At 37.7% G+C, this 16,241-nt stretch overlaps 1 protein-coding gene across 14 annotated transcripts in view; it reads left to right on the forward strand.

The window, feature by feature from the left end:
• Positions 1-16,241, forward strand: part of LOC139360962 (ubiquitin specific peptidase 9 Y-linked) — a 210,444-nt gene that overhangs the window by 65,852 nt on the left and 128,351 nt on the right. For all 14 annotated transcript variants that reach the window (XM_071089445.1, XM_071089439.1, XM_071089447.1 and 11 more), the window contains 5 exons: positions 6,993-7,108; positions 7,293-7,544; positions 7,709-7,847; positions 9,350-9,502; positions 11,018-11,122. In XM_071089445.1, the coding sequence (XP_070945546.1) occupies positions 6,993-7,108; positions 7,293-7,544; positions 7,709-7,847; positions 9,350-9,502; positions 11,018-11,122 (765 nt within the window). The remainder of the gene's footprint in view (positions 1-6,992; positions 7,109-7,292; positions 7,545-7,708; positions 7,848-9,349; positions 9,503-11,017; positions 11,123-16,241) is intronic.

A 16,241-nucleotide genomic window follows, 5' to 3' on the forward strand; every position in this document is an offset into this window, starting at 1 on the left:
TGATTGGAGATCCTTTTTAAAAAATCCTCTGTACTATGAAGTTCTCTTTTTGCACAGCTTTTGCTGCATCTCATAAGTTTGATATGTTTTCATTTTTCTTTGCCTCAAATATTATACTTTCTGTTGGAGTTCTCCTCCTTGATGGATGGGTCGATTAAGATGTGTTGTTTAATTTCTACTTATTTATGGATTTTTCAGTTCCTATTTTTTTTTTCTTTGAGACGGAGTTTCTCTTTTTCATCCAGGCTAGAGTGCCATGGCATGATCTCGGTGATCTCAGCTCACTGCAACCTCTGCCTCCTGGGTTCAAGCAATTCTCCTGTCTCAACCTCCGGAGTAGCTAGGATTATAGGTGTGTGCCACCACACCCAGCGGATTTTTTTGTATTTTTAGTAGAGATGAGGTTTGACCATTATTGGCCAGGCTGGTCTTGAACTCCTGACCTCGAGTGATCCTCCTGCCTTGGCCTCCCAATGTGCCAAGCTGCTTTTTCAGTTCTTCTTTTCTTTTTTGATCTCTCTCTGTCACCCAGGCTTGAGTGCAGTGGTACGATCTCGGCTCACTGCAGGCTCCACCTCCTAAGTTCACACCATTCTCCTGCCTCAGCCTCCTGAGCAACTGGGACTACAGGCGCCTACCACCAGGCCTGGCTCATTTTTTGTATTTTTAGTAGAGACGGGGTTTCACTGTGTTAGGCAGGATGGTCTCGATCTCCTGACATTGTGATTCGCCTGCCTTGGCCTCCCAAAGTTCTGGGATTATAGGCACGAGCCACCGCGCCTGGCCTCAGTTTTTCTTCTGCTATTGATTCCTAGTTTCCTTGCATCCTAATCTGAAAAGATAGTTTGTATGAGCTCAATCTTAAATATGTTAAGATTTGTTTGTTATGTAATGTATCCTGATGAATGCTCTAAGTGCACTTGACAAGAATGTTTATTCCGCTACTTCGGTGTAGAGTGTTCCATAAATGTTTGTTAGGTCAACTTGTTCTCTACTGTTGTGCAAGGCCTTTTTTTTTTTTAATTGATCTTTTTTCTCTTTTTTTTGGGAGACAGGGCTTTGCTCTTGTCACCCAGGCTGGAGTATAGTGGTGCCATCTCAGCTCACTGCAACCTCTGCCTCCCAGGCTCAAACCGTTCTCGTGCCTCAGCCTGCTGTGTAGCTGGGATTAGAGGCACCTGCCACCATGCTTGGCTCAGTTTTGTATTTTTTTTTTTTTTTTTTTTGAGACGGAGTCTCGCTCTGTCACCCAGGCTGGAGGGCTGTGGCCGGGTCTCAGCTCACTGCAAGCTCCGCCTCCCGGGTTCACGCCATTCTCCTGCCTCAGCCTCCCGAGTAGCTGGGACTACAGGCGCCCGCCACCTCGCCCGGCTATTTTTTTGTATTTTTAGTAGAGACGGGGTTTCACCGTGTTAGCCAGGATGGTCTCGATCTCCTGACCTCGTGATCCACCCGTCTCGGCCTCCCAAAGTGCTGGGATTACAGGCTTGAGCCACCGCGCCTGGCCTCAGTTTTGTATTTTTAATAAGAGACAGAGATTCATCATGTTGGCCAGTCTGGTCTTGAACTTCTAATGTCCAGTGATCCTCCTGCTTTGGCTTATTGACATTTTGTCTGATTGTTTACTGATTATTGGAAATATGGTATGGAAGTGTCTGACTAGTTTTGTACAACTGTTTCTCTCTAGGTCTCTTAATGTTTGCTTCACACCGTCAGCTGTTCTGAAATTAGTGTAAGCATATTTATAATTGTGGCAAATTCACCCCTTTATGATTATATAACATCCTTTTTTGCCTCTTGTGAGAGATGCTACCTAAAATTTATTTTGCTTCATGTTAGCAAAATACATTCTGTCTTAGTTTATTTGTGTGGAATTTTTTGTTTGTTTGTTTTTTGAGACAGAGTCTTGCTATGTTGCACAGGCTGGAGTGCAGTGGCGCAATCTTGGCTCACTGCAAACTCGGCTTCCCAGGTTCAAGTGATTCTCATGTCTCAGCCTCCCAAGTAACTGGGATTACAGGTGTGCAACACCATACCCTGCTAATTTTTGTATTTTTAGTAGAGATGGGGTTTTGTCTTGTTGGCCAGACTGGTCTCAAACTCCTGACCTCAGGTAATCGTTGGCCTCCCAAATGTTTTGTATTCTTAACTTTCAAGTTGTGTGCGTACTTGTATTTAAGTGAGTCTTTTGTAGACAGTGTATCTTGGATTCTGCTTTTGTTTTTTAAATCTATTCTGCAATCTGTATCATTTGATTGGGAAGTTGAATCTACTTTATATTCAGAGTAATTAGTGATGAAGGATTTACCACTGCCATTTGGTTGTTTTCTGATATCTTACAGCTTTTTTCTGTATAATTTTCTTACCTACTGACTTTATTTTCATAATTTCAATTCTTCAGATTGTTTTGTATGGACGTACTGTGATTCTTCTCATTTCCTTTTAGGCATGTTCCATAAATACATTTTTCCTGTTTACCATGCAGATTACATAGAGGCATACCTTGGAGATAGTATTGCAGGTTGAATTCCAGACGACTGCAGTAAAGCAGTTACCACATTGAAGGGAGTTGCACAAGTTTTTTGTTTCTCAGTGTATGTGTAATTTTCACTAAACTTTGTTAAGTATGTGGTAACATTATGTCTTTAAAAAATGTACTGTATTAAAAAATTAATTTTAAAATGCTTCATTGCTAAAAAATATGAGTGTGTTTACAAATTTTACTTCTAAAAAAAAACATAGTATCTGCAAAGTTCAGTAAAGCAAAACATAATAAAATGAGGTATGCCTGTATATAATAGCTGTAACAGTCTATTTTAAACCCATACCAACTTGATTTCAGTTGCATACATAATGTCCTTTACACCTCAGCTACTCCAATTATGTTATTGATATCACAAATGATATCTTTTTATGTGTAATAGTGACATAAGTTTTTTAATTCTTTGGCCTGTCAAATTCTGGAAGAGAATAAAAAGTGGATTTATTAGACAAAATTTCAGTAATACTGAGTTTTATAAATTTTGTGGTTTTCTTTACCACAGGTTTGTTAATTTTTTTAAATACATTGAGTTATCACCAAGGGCCCTTGTATTTCAACCTGCACTCCATTTAGCATTTTTGTAGTCTAGCAGTAATGAACTCTAGCACTTTTGTTTGTCTAGAAATATTTTAATTTCAAGGACTGTTTTGCCAAGTACCAAATTCTTATTTGATAGTATTTTCCTTTCAGTACTTCCTAATGATAATTCAGCTGTTAGCTATTTTTGAAGGCTTTTTGTTGTTGCTGTTGTTTTGTTTTTGTTACGTGAAGAGTTACTTTTCTTACTAATTTTTAGATTCTTTCTTTTTATAATGTTTCTTGGTGGTGGTCTTTGGGGGTGTGCCTTCGCTGGAGGTACTGAGTCTTTTTTATTTGTTATGTCCATGTCTTTCCTCAAATATGGCACAGTTTTGGCCACTATTTTGGCCACCATTTCTCCCTATAAGATCTCTTTTTCTTTATTCTCTGCTTCTTGAATGTTCATAATGTTTGTATTTTTCCACATAGTGGTGTTCCGTAGGTCTCTCAGGCTTACTCACTTTTAACTTCTTTTTTTCCTCCACTTACTCTGATTTTATATGACCTTTTCTCAAGGCCTGATTGTCAGTCTTGCCTATTGATGGTCTCCTGTTGAGCCCATTTTGTGAATTTTTGATTTCAGTTTCCATATTTTCATCTACAGAATTTACATTTTTGTTTGTTTGAGACAGAGCTTTGCTGTGGTTGCCCAGGCTGGAATGCAATGGCGCGATCTCGGCTCACTGCAACCTCCATCTCCTGGATTCAAGCAATTCCCCTGCCTCAGGCTCCTGCGTAGCTAGGAGTACAGACACACGCCACCAAGCCTCGCTAACTTTTTGTGTTGTTAGTAGAGATGGGGTTTCACCATGTTGGACAGCATGGTAGCAATCTCCTGACCTCATGATCAGCCTGCCTCACCCTCCCAAAATGCTGGGATTACAGGCATGAACCACCACACCTGGCCACCCAGCTACTTGTATTTTTAGTAGAGATGGGGTTTCTTTTCCATGTTTGGTCAGGCTGGTCTTGAACTCCGGACCTCAGGTGATCTGCCCGCCTTGGCCTCCCAAAGTGCTGGGATGATAGGATGGAGCCACTGTGCCTGGCCCTGATTCTTTATTAGTTTTTCTTTCTGTTGACATGTTCATTTTATTTGTATATCATTTTTCTAATTTTCTTTAGCCTCCTTTTTCATTAGTTCATTAGGTATATTTGACTTTTTCTTAATTTTTTTTTTCTTTTGAAACAGAGTTTGGTCTGTTTCCCAGGCTAGAGGGCAGTGGTACGATCTTGGCTCACTGCAACCTCTGCCTCCCTGGTTCAAGCAATTCTCTTGCCTCAGCTTTCCCTGACCACAAGTATCTGGGATTACAGATGTGCACCACCATGCCCAGCAAGTTTTTGTATTTTTAGTAAAGATGGGGTTTCAGCATGTTGGTCAGGCTGGTCTTGAACTCCTGATCTCAGGCGATCCGCCTGCCTTGGCCCCCTAAAGTGCTGCAATTACAGGCGTGAGACACTGCGCTGATATTTTAAAGTGTTTGTCAAGTGAGTCTGACTGTGTTTCTCCAAGGACAGTTTCTTTAGATTTATTTTATCTTGTCCTACTTTTAGTATGCTGTGTCATCTGTTTATTTTTATTTTTATTTTTATTTTTTATTGTTTGAGATGGAGTCTTGCTCTGTCACCCAGTCTGGAGTGCAATGGCACCATCTCAGCTCATTGCACCCTCTGCCTCCTGGGTTCAAGCAATTCTCCTGTGTCAGCCTCCCAAGTAGCTGGGATTACAGGTGCCCACGACCACTCCCAATTAATTTTTTGTATTTTTATTTTTATTTTATTATTATTATTTTAAAACCAAGTTTTGCTCTTGTTGCCCAGGCTGGAGTGTAATGGTGTGATCTCGGCTCACTGCAACTTCTGCCTCCTGGGTTCAAGCAATTCTCCTGCCTCAGCCTTCCGAGTAGCGGAGTTTATAGGCACCCACCACCACACTAGCTAATTTTTGTGTATTTAGCCAGGGGTTTCACTGGGTTGACCAGGCAGATCTTAAACTTCTGACCTCAGGGGATCCACCTGCCTCAGCCTCCAAAAGTGCTGGGATTATAGACATGAGCCACCGTGGCTGGCCTGCGGAGTCATTTTGAGCATTTGAAAAGGCACTTATATTCCCCAGTCTTTGTGGACTGGTTTGTACAGGGGAATGCCTTTATTAAATCAGCTCAACTTGCAGACTTAAAGTCTGCTCTAACCTTTTCTAGGTTTCTTGAGCCTTTCTGTGAATCTTTTTTACCCATATATTTCACATGGTTCTGCTTATTCCATTCCGTGATGGTTGCTTTGAAAATTTCCCAGTTCCTCCATGAGCCTCACCTCTGCTTATTTTGTGATGCCCTACCTGTCATGTTGCATTCTTCAGTCAGTAGTTTGCCTCAGTAGTCTGCAGGTTTGTAATTCCCTTGGAGACTTTACAAATTGTCTTCCCATGGCTTCTCTTAGTCGGAGTTTTAAGCCACTGTTGGGCTCTTGCCCTTCAGGTTAAGTATACAGAGACTAATCCCACAGGCAGCCTGCAGACACATTTAGAAAGTTGTAAATCCAGCCTTCTTGATTTCTCCAGTTCATACAGAACTAGTGATCAGGTCACTGGTTCCCCAAACTGTACCCTGGTAGGGAGGGAGTGAGCAAGGATGAGTAAAAATAACTACAAAATTGCCTGTTCCCTTTGAATATGACTTTTTCTTGGATTGGGCATTTTTTTCATAGCTGTATACTTTTGACTGATTTTCAGAATTGCAGTGAAGCTTTTTCTTTTAACAGAAACAAGGCCTTGGAGTATTTTAGTCCGCCATCTTGCTGATGTCACTCCATGAATTGACTTTTTAAAACTAAATAATAAAAAGATAGGAAAATGTAATATTGTAAATTCAGAAATATGATATTTACCAAAGGTTTTAAAATTTAGTTTTTCATCACATCAAACCTAGCTTTAGAGTTATACCTGTGTATTCTTTAAAAGTTATTTTTTATTTTGCATTTTCCACATATCCTGAATATGTTTTTCTGTTGAAAATGGAGAAATTATTTCTCCCAAGATTGGTAGTATGGTCAGACACGGTGGCTCAAGCCTATAATCCCAGCACTTTGGGAGTCCGAGGTGGGTGTTATCGCCTCAGGTCAGGAGTTTGAGACCAGCCTGGCCAACATAGTGAAACCCCATCTCTACTAAAAATACAAAAAATATCTGGGTATGTTGGCAGGTGCCTATAATCCCAGCTATTCAGGAGGCTGTGGCCAGGGAATCACTTGAACCTGAGAGGCAGAGGTTGCAGTGAGCTGAGATCATGCCACTGCACTCCAGCCTGGGTGACAGAGCAAGGCTCCGTCTCCAAAAAAAAAAAAAAAAGGAAGAAGAAGAAAAGATTGGTAGTAAAACATCCTTTGTTCTCTCTCCCCCTTTTTAATTTGTTTCCTAAAACTTGGCTCTAGAAAAAAAGATATAAAAGTTTTCATTATACTGTATTTCTTAATTCTTAGTTTATTAATTCTTTTCATAACTTCTGAAGTCTTTAATTCATTTTGCATCTTAATGTTTAGAAATGTTTTTAGATATACAACCTTTACCTAATTCTTACTCACCAGCTACATTAGATATAAACAATACCAGTTGTGTCACTGTGAACTGTGACATAATTTCTGCCTATCCTGTGTCCAGCTAAAAGAATACAGAAAACAAAATACAATATAAAATTTTTAAATCTTTGTTAAGTACATATAACAAACATGTCTTGTACTCTTTTAAAAGATAATTTAGTATAATTTTTAAATTAAATTTTCTGTTTCTAGTATGCTTCACACAAATGCATTTCAAATAGTAACTTTTTTTCTGAAAGGGGGGAATTAATTTTTATTATTAACTGTATTACAGGGTTGGCTAGTGGATCTCATCAATAAATTTGGCACATTAAATGGGTTCCAGATATTGCATGATCGTTTTTTTAATGGATCAGCATTAAATGTTCAAATAATTGCAGCTCTTATTAAGTAAGTTAAATTTTCATGTGAATATTGTGTGGGTTGTGTCTCATTGTAAAATGAGTGTGGGTTGTGTCTCATTGTAAAATGAGGACCTGTTTTTGTGTTGTCTTAAGTGTTGAAACTAATTGGCAAGTTTAGTTCTTTTAAAAAAACTGAATATTAAACAGGTTTTGTGTCCTTCATATTTCAGACCATTTGGACAATGCTATGAGTTTCTCAGTCAACATACAGTGAAAAAGTACTTCATTCCAGTTATAGAAATAGTTCCACATTTATTAGAAAACTTAACTGATGAAGAACTGAAAAAAGAAGCAAAGAATGAAGCCAAAAATGATGCCCTTTCAATGATTATTAAATCTTTGAAGAACTTAGCTTCAAGAATTTCAGGACAAGATGAGACTATACAAAATTTGGAAATTTTTAGGTTAAAGATGATACTCAGGTAAGATGTTTTCCACCTTAAATTATTATCTGTGTGAATTCTGATATAACATTTACTCCAAAATTCTCTCATTTATGGTTACAAATTTCCTCTTTTAATGGAAGGATGAATGCACTGAATGAAATAAATAAGGTTATAACGTTTACTCCAAATTTTTCTCATAGATTGTTGCAGATTTCCTCTTTTAATGGAAAGATGAATGCACTGAATGAAATAAATAAAGTTATATCTAGTGTATCATATTATACTCATCGACATAGTAATCCTGAGGAGGAAGAATGGCTGACAGCTGAGCGAATGGCAGTAAGCCTCTTAAGTCTTTTATTGTGAATGAAATGCTGCTTATAAAAAATTACATTATTACCAGTTACGGTTAGAAGCAACAGTAGCAAAAACTAAAATTGAAAGATTTATGAGTAATTGTAAGATCTTATTATTGCTGAATATAGATGTGATCTTCAGAGGGGTTGAGTGGATCTGCAGTCTAGTGAATGAAGTAACATAGTGATCACTTCCTAATTCAATTTGGAGATTAATAAATAGGGATTATAACTAATGGGATAATTGAGTGGTGCTTTACCATGATTTTAAGAATACTAAGATTCATTTCTTTTTTTTTTTTCTTTTTGAGACAAAGTCTTGCTCCATTACCCATGCTGGAGTGCAGTGGTACAATCTCCACTCACTGTAACCTCTGCATACTGGGTTCAAGGAGTTCTCTGCCTCAGCCTCCCGATGAGCTGGTGTTACAGGCATTTGCAACCATGCCTGGCTAATTTTTGTATTTTGTATTTTTACAAAAATACAAGATGGATTTCACCATCTTGGCCAGGCTGGTCTTGAACTCCTGACCTCATGATCCACCTGCCTCAGCCTCCCAAAGTGTAAGATTAATTTCTTAATAATTTTATTTTAAAATCACTTATATATGTCATTTCGACAGGTAATGAAACTGTTTACCATAGATATCTTCATATATTTTAGTTTTGAAATAAATAACAAATAGTTTACCAAAGTATTAAAAAGTCTTTTTTTGAGTGTATGTGGTTTGCTACTAGTGGAGATCATTTCTGTAGAATAATCTTTACCATAAAATAATCTTCAGTGGATTATTGAAAATAATAACACTATAGCGATAGTGGAAAGGATTATAATGTGAAAAAAGATATGCTAAGGACATTTGGGTGGTACTAATGGTGTTTACCTTAGACCCACGTTCATACTCAGTGCTATTTGCCTGCTTTATGCAATGTTAAACAGAATTACTCAGTATATTCACTAGTCCTTGAATTATTACTGGTTCTTGAGAGTCACCAATAGTGAAAGTATTTAGCAAAATTTCACGTTGTTGTGGCACTTTTATTGTATTTTGCAGAAGAATCTAAGATTGGAAATATAAAACTGGTTGTTTTCAATGGATAGTTTGAGAAGTGTACTGTTGTATCACATATGGGAGTCTTTGTGAGCAGAAATAAAATTCTGTAAAATTATTTATTTTAATATTTACTAATTGCAAATTAAAACACCAACATAATTCATTATATTAGTGGATTACAATTGGTGAATCTAGCACACCTATGGGAAGATTTTGTATGCCAGATTCTGTGAAATAAGTTATTTTAGTGTTTAATTTTGAATTAACGCAACACTTAAATATTACACAACCGTGCTGTAATCTGTGAATGTATACATAATTTGGACTTTTGAATTCTTAACGTTATTTAGAAGTCAGAGACATATTTTTATTTTGCTTTTTAAAAAAATTTCTTTTTAGTTTCTGCATTGAATTTTTGTGTTACATTTAGGAATGGATACAGCAAAATAGTATCTTATCCATAGTCTTGCAAGACAGTCTTCATCAACCACAATATGTAGAAAAGCTAGAGAAAATTCTTCGTTTTGTGATTAAAGAAAAGGCTCTTACATTACAGGACCTTGATAATATCTGGGCAGCACAGGTAAGAGAGTGAGATGATAGCTATTTTCTAAGAAAGATACCGAAAAGGAGAAGTTTTGTGGTAACCCTTATGTAAGGCCAGCAATTTAGTATTGCCTGACTTTTACCAATGCATGTGCTGTTCATGTAGAGAAATCCTACCAAGAATTTTTAAACAAAAAGTAACATTTTTCTGTCTTTGTATATACTCAACGGCAGCAGCTTATATAGATTGTTTTTTGTTTTGTTTTGTTTTGAGACAGAGTCTCGCTCTGTCTCCCAGACTGGAGTGCAGTGGTGGGAATCTCAGCTCACTGCAAGCTCCGCCTCCTGGGTTCATGCCATTCTCCTGCCTCACCCTCCAGAGTAGCTGGGACTACAGGTGCCCACAACCAGGCCCGCCTAATATTTTGTTTTTTTCAGAAGAGACGGGGTTTCACTGTGTTCGCCAGGATGGTCTTGATCTCCCTACCTCGTGATCCACCGTCCTCGGCCCTGCAAAGTGCTGGGATTGTAGGCGTGAGCCACTGCACTCGGCCATAGATGGTTTTAAACGAACAAAATAGAGCAAAATAATTGTCATTAAAGGAACAATTATTGAAAGAGTATAAATAATCTATATTTGGAGGCTTTCACCTAAGTAATGCATAGAAGAAACAAATATCACAAGAGTTCCATTACTGTGACTTTAAAAAACATACGATTATTATAGAAGATTGTGACTTTCCTTTTTTTTTTTTTTTTTTTTTGAGACGGAGTTTCGCTCTGCTCTGTCGCCCAGGCTGGAGTGCATTGGCTGGATCTCAGCTCACTGCAACTCCGCCTCCCAGGTTCATGCCATTCTTCTGCCTCAGCCTCCCGAGTAGCTGGAACTACAGGCGCCCGCCACCTCACTCGGCTAGTTTTTTGTAGAGATGGGGTTTCACCGTATTAGCCAGCATGGTCTCGATCTCCTGGCCTCGTGATCCACCCGTCTCGGCCTCTCAAACTGCTAGGATTACAGGCTTGAGCCACTGCGCCCGGCCCAGATTGTGACTTTTCATAATAAAAACCCTGGTTTCAGAGATACTAATGCATATGTTTTTACATTGTCTTAATGGTAGGTTTCTACTCCTGGGTCACTTGGGGAGTATTGCTAGGCACTAGCTCATAAAGCTTGTTTTTTGCCTTTTTTTTAAAGAGAAACAACAGAATACTTAATCTTGCCTTTATTGACCCCTTAAGCTTTGAGTTTTGAAACAATCCAATATTTTGATTTCTTTTTCTCTTAGTTTTATTTGTAAGTACCTTCTAGTAAGTTTTCATATTAACTTCCAAAGTTTACTATTTGTTCCCTAAAAAACTGAGTTGTCAAGTATTAAATGAGGTTCTAAAGCATTTCAAATATTAAGAATTCCGTTATTACCTCAAATGAAGTAGGAGTGTTTATTAAGTAATGGAGATTGTTATAGTACAACTATTTTTTTGTTATTAAAATGTAAGTATGCTATAATTTTTTTGTCTGCATTTATTTATTCTATTTTTGTTTTTTCAACAGGCAGGAAAACATGAAGCTATTGTGAAGAATGTACATGATCTGCTAGCAAAGTTGGCTTGGGATTTTTCTCCTGGACAACTTGATCATCTTTTTGATTGCTTTAAGGTAGTAGCTTGAAATAGTAAAGTATTGCCAGTTAATTGTAAGTAAAGTTAATTAGTTAGATTGCTTTTGCTTATAGCTAGTGTGCTTAACTAACATTTTCATTGAAGAATCTCTGATGAAAAAGAATTGATCATTGTTGTTTCTTCCAATCAGAGCTTAACAATTTTTTATAATAGTTTTCATCACAAATGCAGAATCTTAATGTTTTTTCACTTTGATTATTTCTTTGAATTCATTTCCACTGGTAGTTTTCATTTTGATTTTGGTTAAAATAACCTGTAGAAATGCAGAGAATAATTGGAAAATAAGGCATAAAACATTCTGGTTCTTTGGAGTTATGTATATGGCATATAGAAATGAGATTCAAAAAGCAAGAGGTTTCTGATATCATAATGTTACGTTTAAAGGCATTTTAGCACTATGGTCTAGCTGGTTTTTAAAGTTGGTGAATTTATAAATGAAGAATATAAATCCGTATGTCATTATTCATGAATAAATATTTCAGTAAAATAGTAATTAGATTTTTGGTGGGAGCTTTAGTTGCTAATTACAACAGAGAATAGATTGGCATTGTTCTTTTAAAATGTGGATTCTTACATTCTGTCACCTAACTATTCTATTTCTGAATATATGCCCTAGAGAAACTCATGAATATATTTACTAAGGAATGTGTTCAACAGTATCTTAGCAGGATTGTTTTATTAGTCTCAAACTGAAGAAAACAAATGTCGATATATTGTGAAAGGATAAGTAAACTGTGTACTCCTCTTATATGGAACACTTCGTGACAATGAAAATTAACACACTGTAACAATTTAGCACATAGATCGATCTTGCCTTTATGGAGAAGGTAGAGAAGAGAAATAAAATTATATACAGGAAGTCAGAAGTGACCTGGATAATAGTTTCACAAGCATTACACTTTGAATTCTGACTTAACATCCCAGATGTGTTAAATCAGAATTACCATGTAAAGGGACTAGGAGACTTTTAATCAGTCATGTCAGCATAATAAGAATTTGTTTGAGATGACTATATGTTTTAATCTGTTGGAAGTATATCAAAGGTAGGCAAGGACATCAATATTGAGAAGTTACATTTGATACTCTTAATTTCCTATTGCTTTTAGTTCTGAGATAATTTCTGAAACAGTGATGCACCAAGACAGCCATAATGATAGATGGAGGATCTGGTCAGTTTCTCTCTTTTTTTTCCTCCCTCTCCTTTTTAATTCATAAACTCTCAAGATGACCTTAATATAATTGAAATAAAAAGTATATTATCTGACTGGGCACGGTGTCTCACACCTGTAACCCCAGCACTTTAGGAGACTGAGGAGCGTGGCTCACATGAGGTCAGGAGTTCAAGACCAGCTTGGCCAACATGATGAAACCACATCTCTACTAAAAATACAAAAAATTAGCTAGTTGTGGTGGTGCATGCCTACAATCCCAGCTACTCTGGAGAATCTCTTGGACCTGGGGGGCAGAGGTTGCAGTGAGCCAAGATCACACCACTGCCTCAAAAGAAGGAGTAACAGAGGGAGACTATCTCAAAAGAAAAAAAAACGTGTCATTTCTGTGTTGCTCTTTGGCTTATCTGTTGTTTATCAGAAGTGTCTGTTATTCAATGACAAGCATTGCTTTTTTGAGGTGTTGATAAATCTGGCAGTTCTTACACAGCATGCCAGTGTGTCTTGAAAGGTCTTTGTTAAGGTGCTTTTAAGGAGGCAATGAGTATACGCCAATTATCAATTCTTTGTAGGTTGCAGCTGGATGATTCGAAGTTTATCTTTCTTCGCAGTTACTATAGTTGATGTGCTTGGTCAAACTCTAGGTGATAAAGATTTGAATTCTAAGTAAGCCTTTGTCTTCTGAGATGTTGGTACTAATTTTCAGTGCTTGCCAACATTTTATTTTTGGCATAATTTTTAATTTTTGAAAGTCTTGTGGTTATGAGATTCTCTTTGTGGTCATTAATTTTAATATTTCTAGATATTGAGATTGAAAAATTTTACATGTGTTTGAGCTGTCCTTACTTCCTTCTTAGAATATGTCTATTTTTCCTGTCCAGTAATTGTCCTAATTTGTTTCCTAAGAGTTTTTGTGTATCTAAATGCTTATTGTCCAAACCATATCACAAATAGTTTCTCATAGGTTTTATTAACGGTTTGTTTGAATCAGCATCCAACTACATTCCTCACTGTATAGTTTTATTGTAATCACTCCTCTTTGATTCTATAGTTGTCTCATTATTTTTGTTCTTGTAATAATATTAATCGTTTGCTATTTTGTTAGCAGTTTCTGTATTCCTTTTATTATTTCAATGGGAATTTTGTGGACACCAGAGGGAATTAAAAGCAAGTGTTACAGTTGTCTTCCTAAGAAATTCTGTATTTATCATTTTAAATTATTGTATAGTTACTAGCTTAAGGTGATGTAGTCCTTTCTCCTATTATTGGATATTTAAGTGGATTTCAGTTCTTTAGTTCTAGTGTGGTTGGAATTTATTCCTTCCAGTGGGTTCTTGGTCTCACTGACTTCAAGAATGAAGCCGCACACCCTTGTGGTGTTACAGCTCATAAAAGTAGTGCAGACCCAAAGAGTGAACAGCAACAAGAGTTACTGTGAAGAGCAAAAGAACAAAGCTTCCACAGCATGGAAGGCGACCTGAGTGTGTTGCCGCTGCTGGCTTGTGTGGCCAGGTTTTATTCCCGTATTGGGCCTGGCCCACATCCTGCTGATTGGTTCATTTTACAGAGCTCTGATTGGTCCATTTTACATAGTGCTGACTGGTGTGTTTACAGTTCTTTAGCTAGACACAGAGTGCTGTTTGGTGCATTTACAATGGTTTAGCTAGACACGAAAGTTCTCCAAGTCCCCATCTAACCTAGAAGCTCAGCTCTTGCTAGTAACTACTGACTAATAAAATACTACATACAGCTTCCTCTGAATTGCTGGACATTTAGAACACTGTTTTACTTTAATAAATTTTTTATACTGAGATGATTGTAGATTCATGTACCATGTTAGGAAGTAGTGCAGAAAATCCCACGTTCTTTAACCTGTTACTCCTAGTGTTAACATCTTTAAAAATCACTGCAACCAAGATTTTGATCACTACCAAGATTTTGACATTGTTTCCATCAAGATACTGAACATCTGTATCACCACAAGGATTCCTCATGGTGCCACTTTATTGCAACACCCACTTGCCTTCTGCCCCGACTTCCTCCTTAACCCCTGGCAACTAACCGGACTGCCAGTCAGTTCAATTTCTAAAGGTCTTTTGCTTTTGGTTTTACTTTAAACGTGTACTCACGGGAATTGAACACAATATATCCTTTTAGATTAGTTTTTTTCATTCCATTTAATTATTTGCAGGCTTACTAGAATGATATATATCAGGTTGAGTATCCCTTATCTGAAATGCTTAGTACCAGAAGCATTGTGGATTTTTTTTTTTGGAGCATTTGCCTCATACTGACTACTTGAGCATCTCTACATTAAAAATCTAAAATCCAGAATTTTTTTTTCGTTGTTGTTGTTGTTTTTGAGATGGAGTCTCACTCTGTCACCCAGGCTGGAGGGCAGTGGCACAGTCTCAGCTCACTGCAAGCACAGCCTCCCGAATTCACACTATTCTGCCTCAGCCTCCTGAGTAGCTGGGACTACAGGTGCCTGCCACCATGCCTGGATAACTTTTTTGGATTTTTTTAGTACAGACAGGGTTTCACCGTGTTAGCCAGGATGGTCTTGATCTGCTGACCTTGTGATCTGCCTGCCTCAACCTCCAAAAGTGTTGGGATTACAGCTGAGCCACCATGCCCGGCCCAGAATGTTTTAAGGAGCATATCCTTTGCACATCATGTCACCATGCAGAAAGTTTCAGATTTTGGAGCATTTGGATTTCAGATCTTCACATTAGTTATACTGTATCTGACATTTGTTTCTTTTATTGACGAGTAGTACTCGGTATGAACTACTCACCATGAATGGATGTCTGTAGTGTTTTAGGTTGGGGCTATTATAAACTGCTGTGAACGCTGGTAGGCAGGGTTTTTGGCTTATTTTTGTTTTGTTTTTGTGTGTGTGTGTGTTTTGATGTAATACTTATTTCTCTAGGTGAGATGAAATGTGGAATGTCTCACCAATACACCTTAATGTAGCAGTTTCTCATTGCCTGTATCAGTACCCCAGGTTCTTTGTCCTGTGTCCAAGAAAATTAAGGAATGTGGACACAAAGGTGGGATTGGAGTGAAAATTTAATAAGTGAAAGGAAAAAGCTCTCTGCAGTAGAGAGGAGTCCAAGTGGATTGCTGGGTAATAGCTGAATTTAACAGCTTTTATAAGAAACTCTTCTCATCTCCGTAGCAGTTTAAATAACTTCTGTTATCAGTAAAGATGTCTGTGCAACTCCTCGTATCTTAAGCAGTTGTGGGTATGTCTCTAGGCAAGCACAAAGTGCCACTTCTCTTCTTTGTATAACTTAGGGTTTGTTTTAGATAAGCTCCTGACCTCCTTCTGTAAGATCTCACTGTTTATATGCCTGAAAACGTTTTTCCTGGGAGCTGGCTAATTATACAAAGTTGCTGATGTATGTGCAGGTGCAGCCTAAGTTTTTACAAACTGATTTTTCCTTTGCTTTTCCCTCATTCCCTGCTTCAGGAGTGGAAACCCTAACTGCTGTTAGGAAGATTGGGCATTGATCTTTCTGGTTAATTCCTGCTGGAGACAGGCATTGTATGGGGAACAGAAGCTAGGATTCCTCAAGGAGATGGTTTAAGGGACTCAGATGAAAGGAGTGTTTATGCCTGGTTCCATTTGCATTACCATTTGGAGCTTGGTAGGCTCTAAGTGAAATGAAATAATTTGGATTACTAGTGGACGTGTGTTAAAATGAGACAAGGAGTGGGGAAAGACAGTTTTAAAATCCCGAGGCTTTTGACATGCCCTAATAACTGGTGGCTGTAAGTATGCCTGTTAAGATTTTAGGTGCATGGGGCTTGGCTTTGTGGCGCTTCCTTGGTCTTATTTTCTCAGAAAGGAAACTTTTGGGTTATAGGTTACCTGGCAGCATTTTTAGGATAATTGCCCTGAATTCTAGAACATTGTTCCAG

This window comes from Macaca nemestrina, chromosome Y, assembly GCF_043159975.1.
Source record: "Macaca nemestrina isolate mMacNem1 chromosome Y, mMacNem.hap1, whole genome shotgun sequence".
Lineage (NCBI taxonomy): Eukaryota > Metazoa > Chordata > Mammalia > Primates > Cercopithecidae > Macaca > Macaca nemestrina.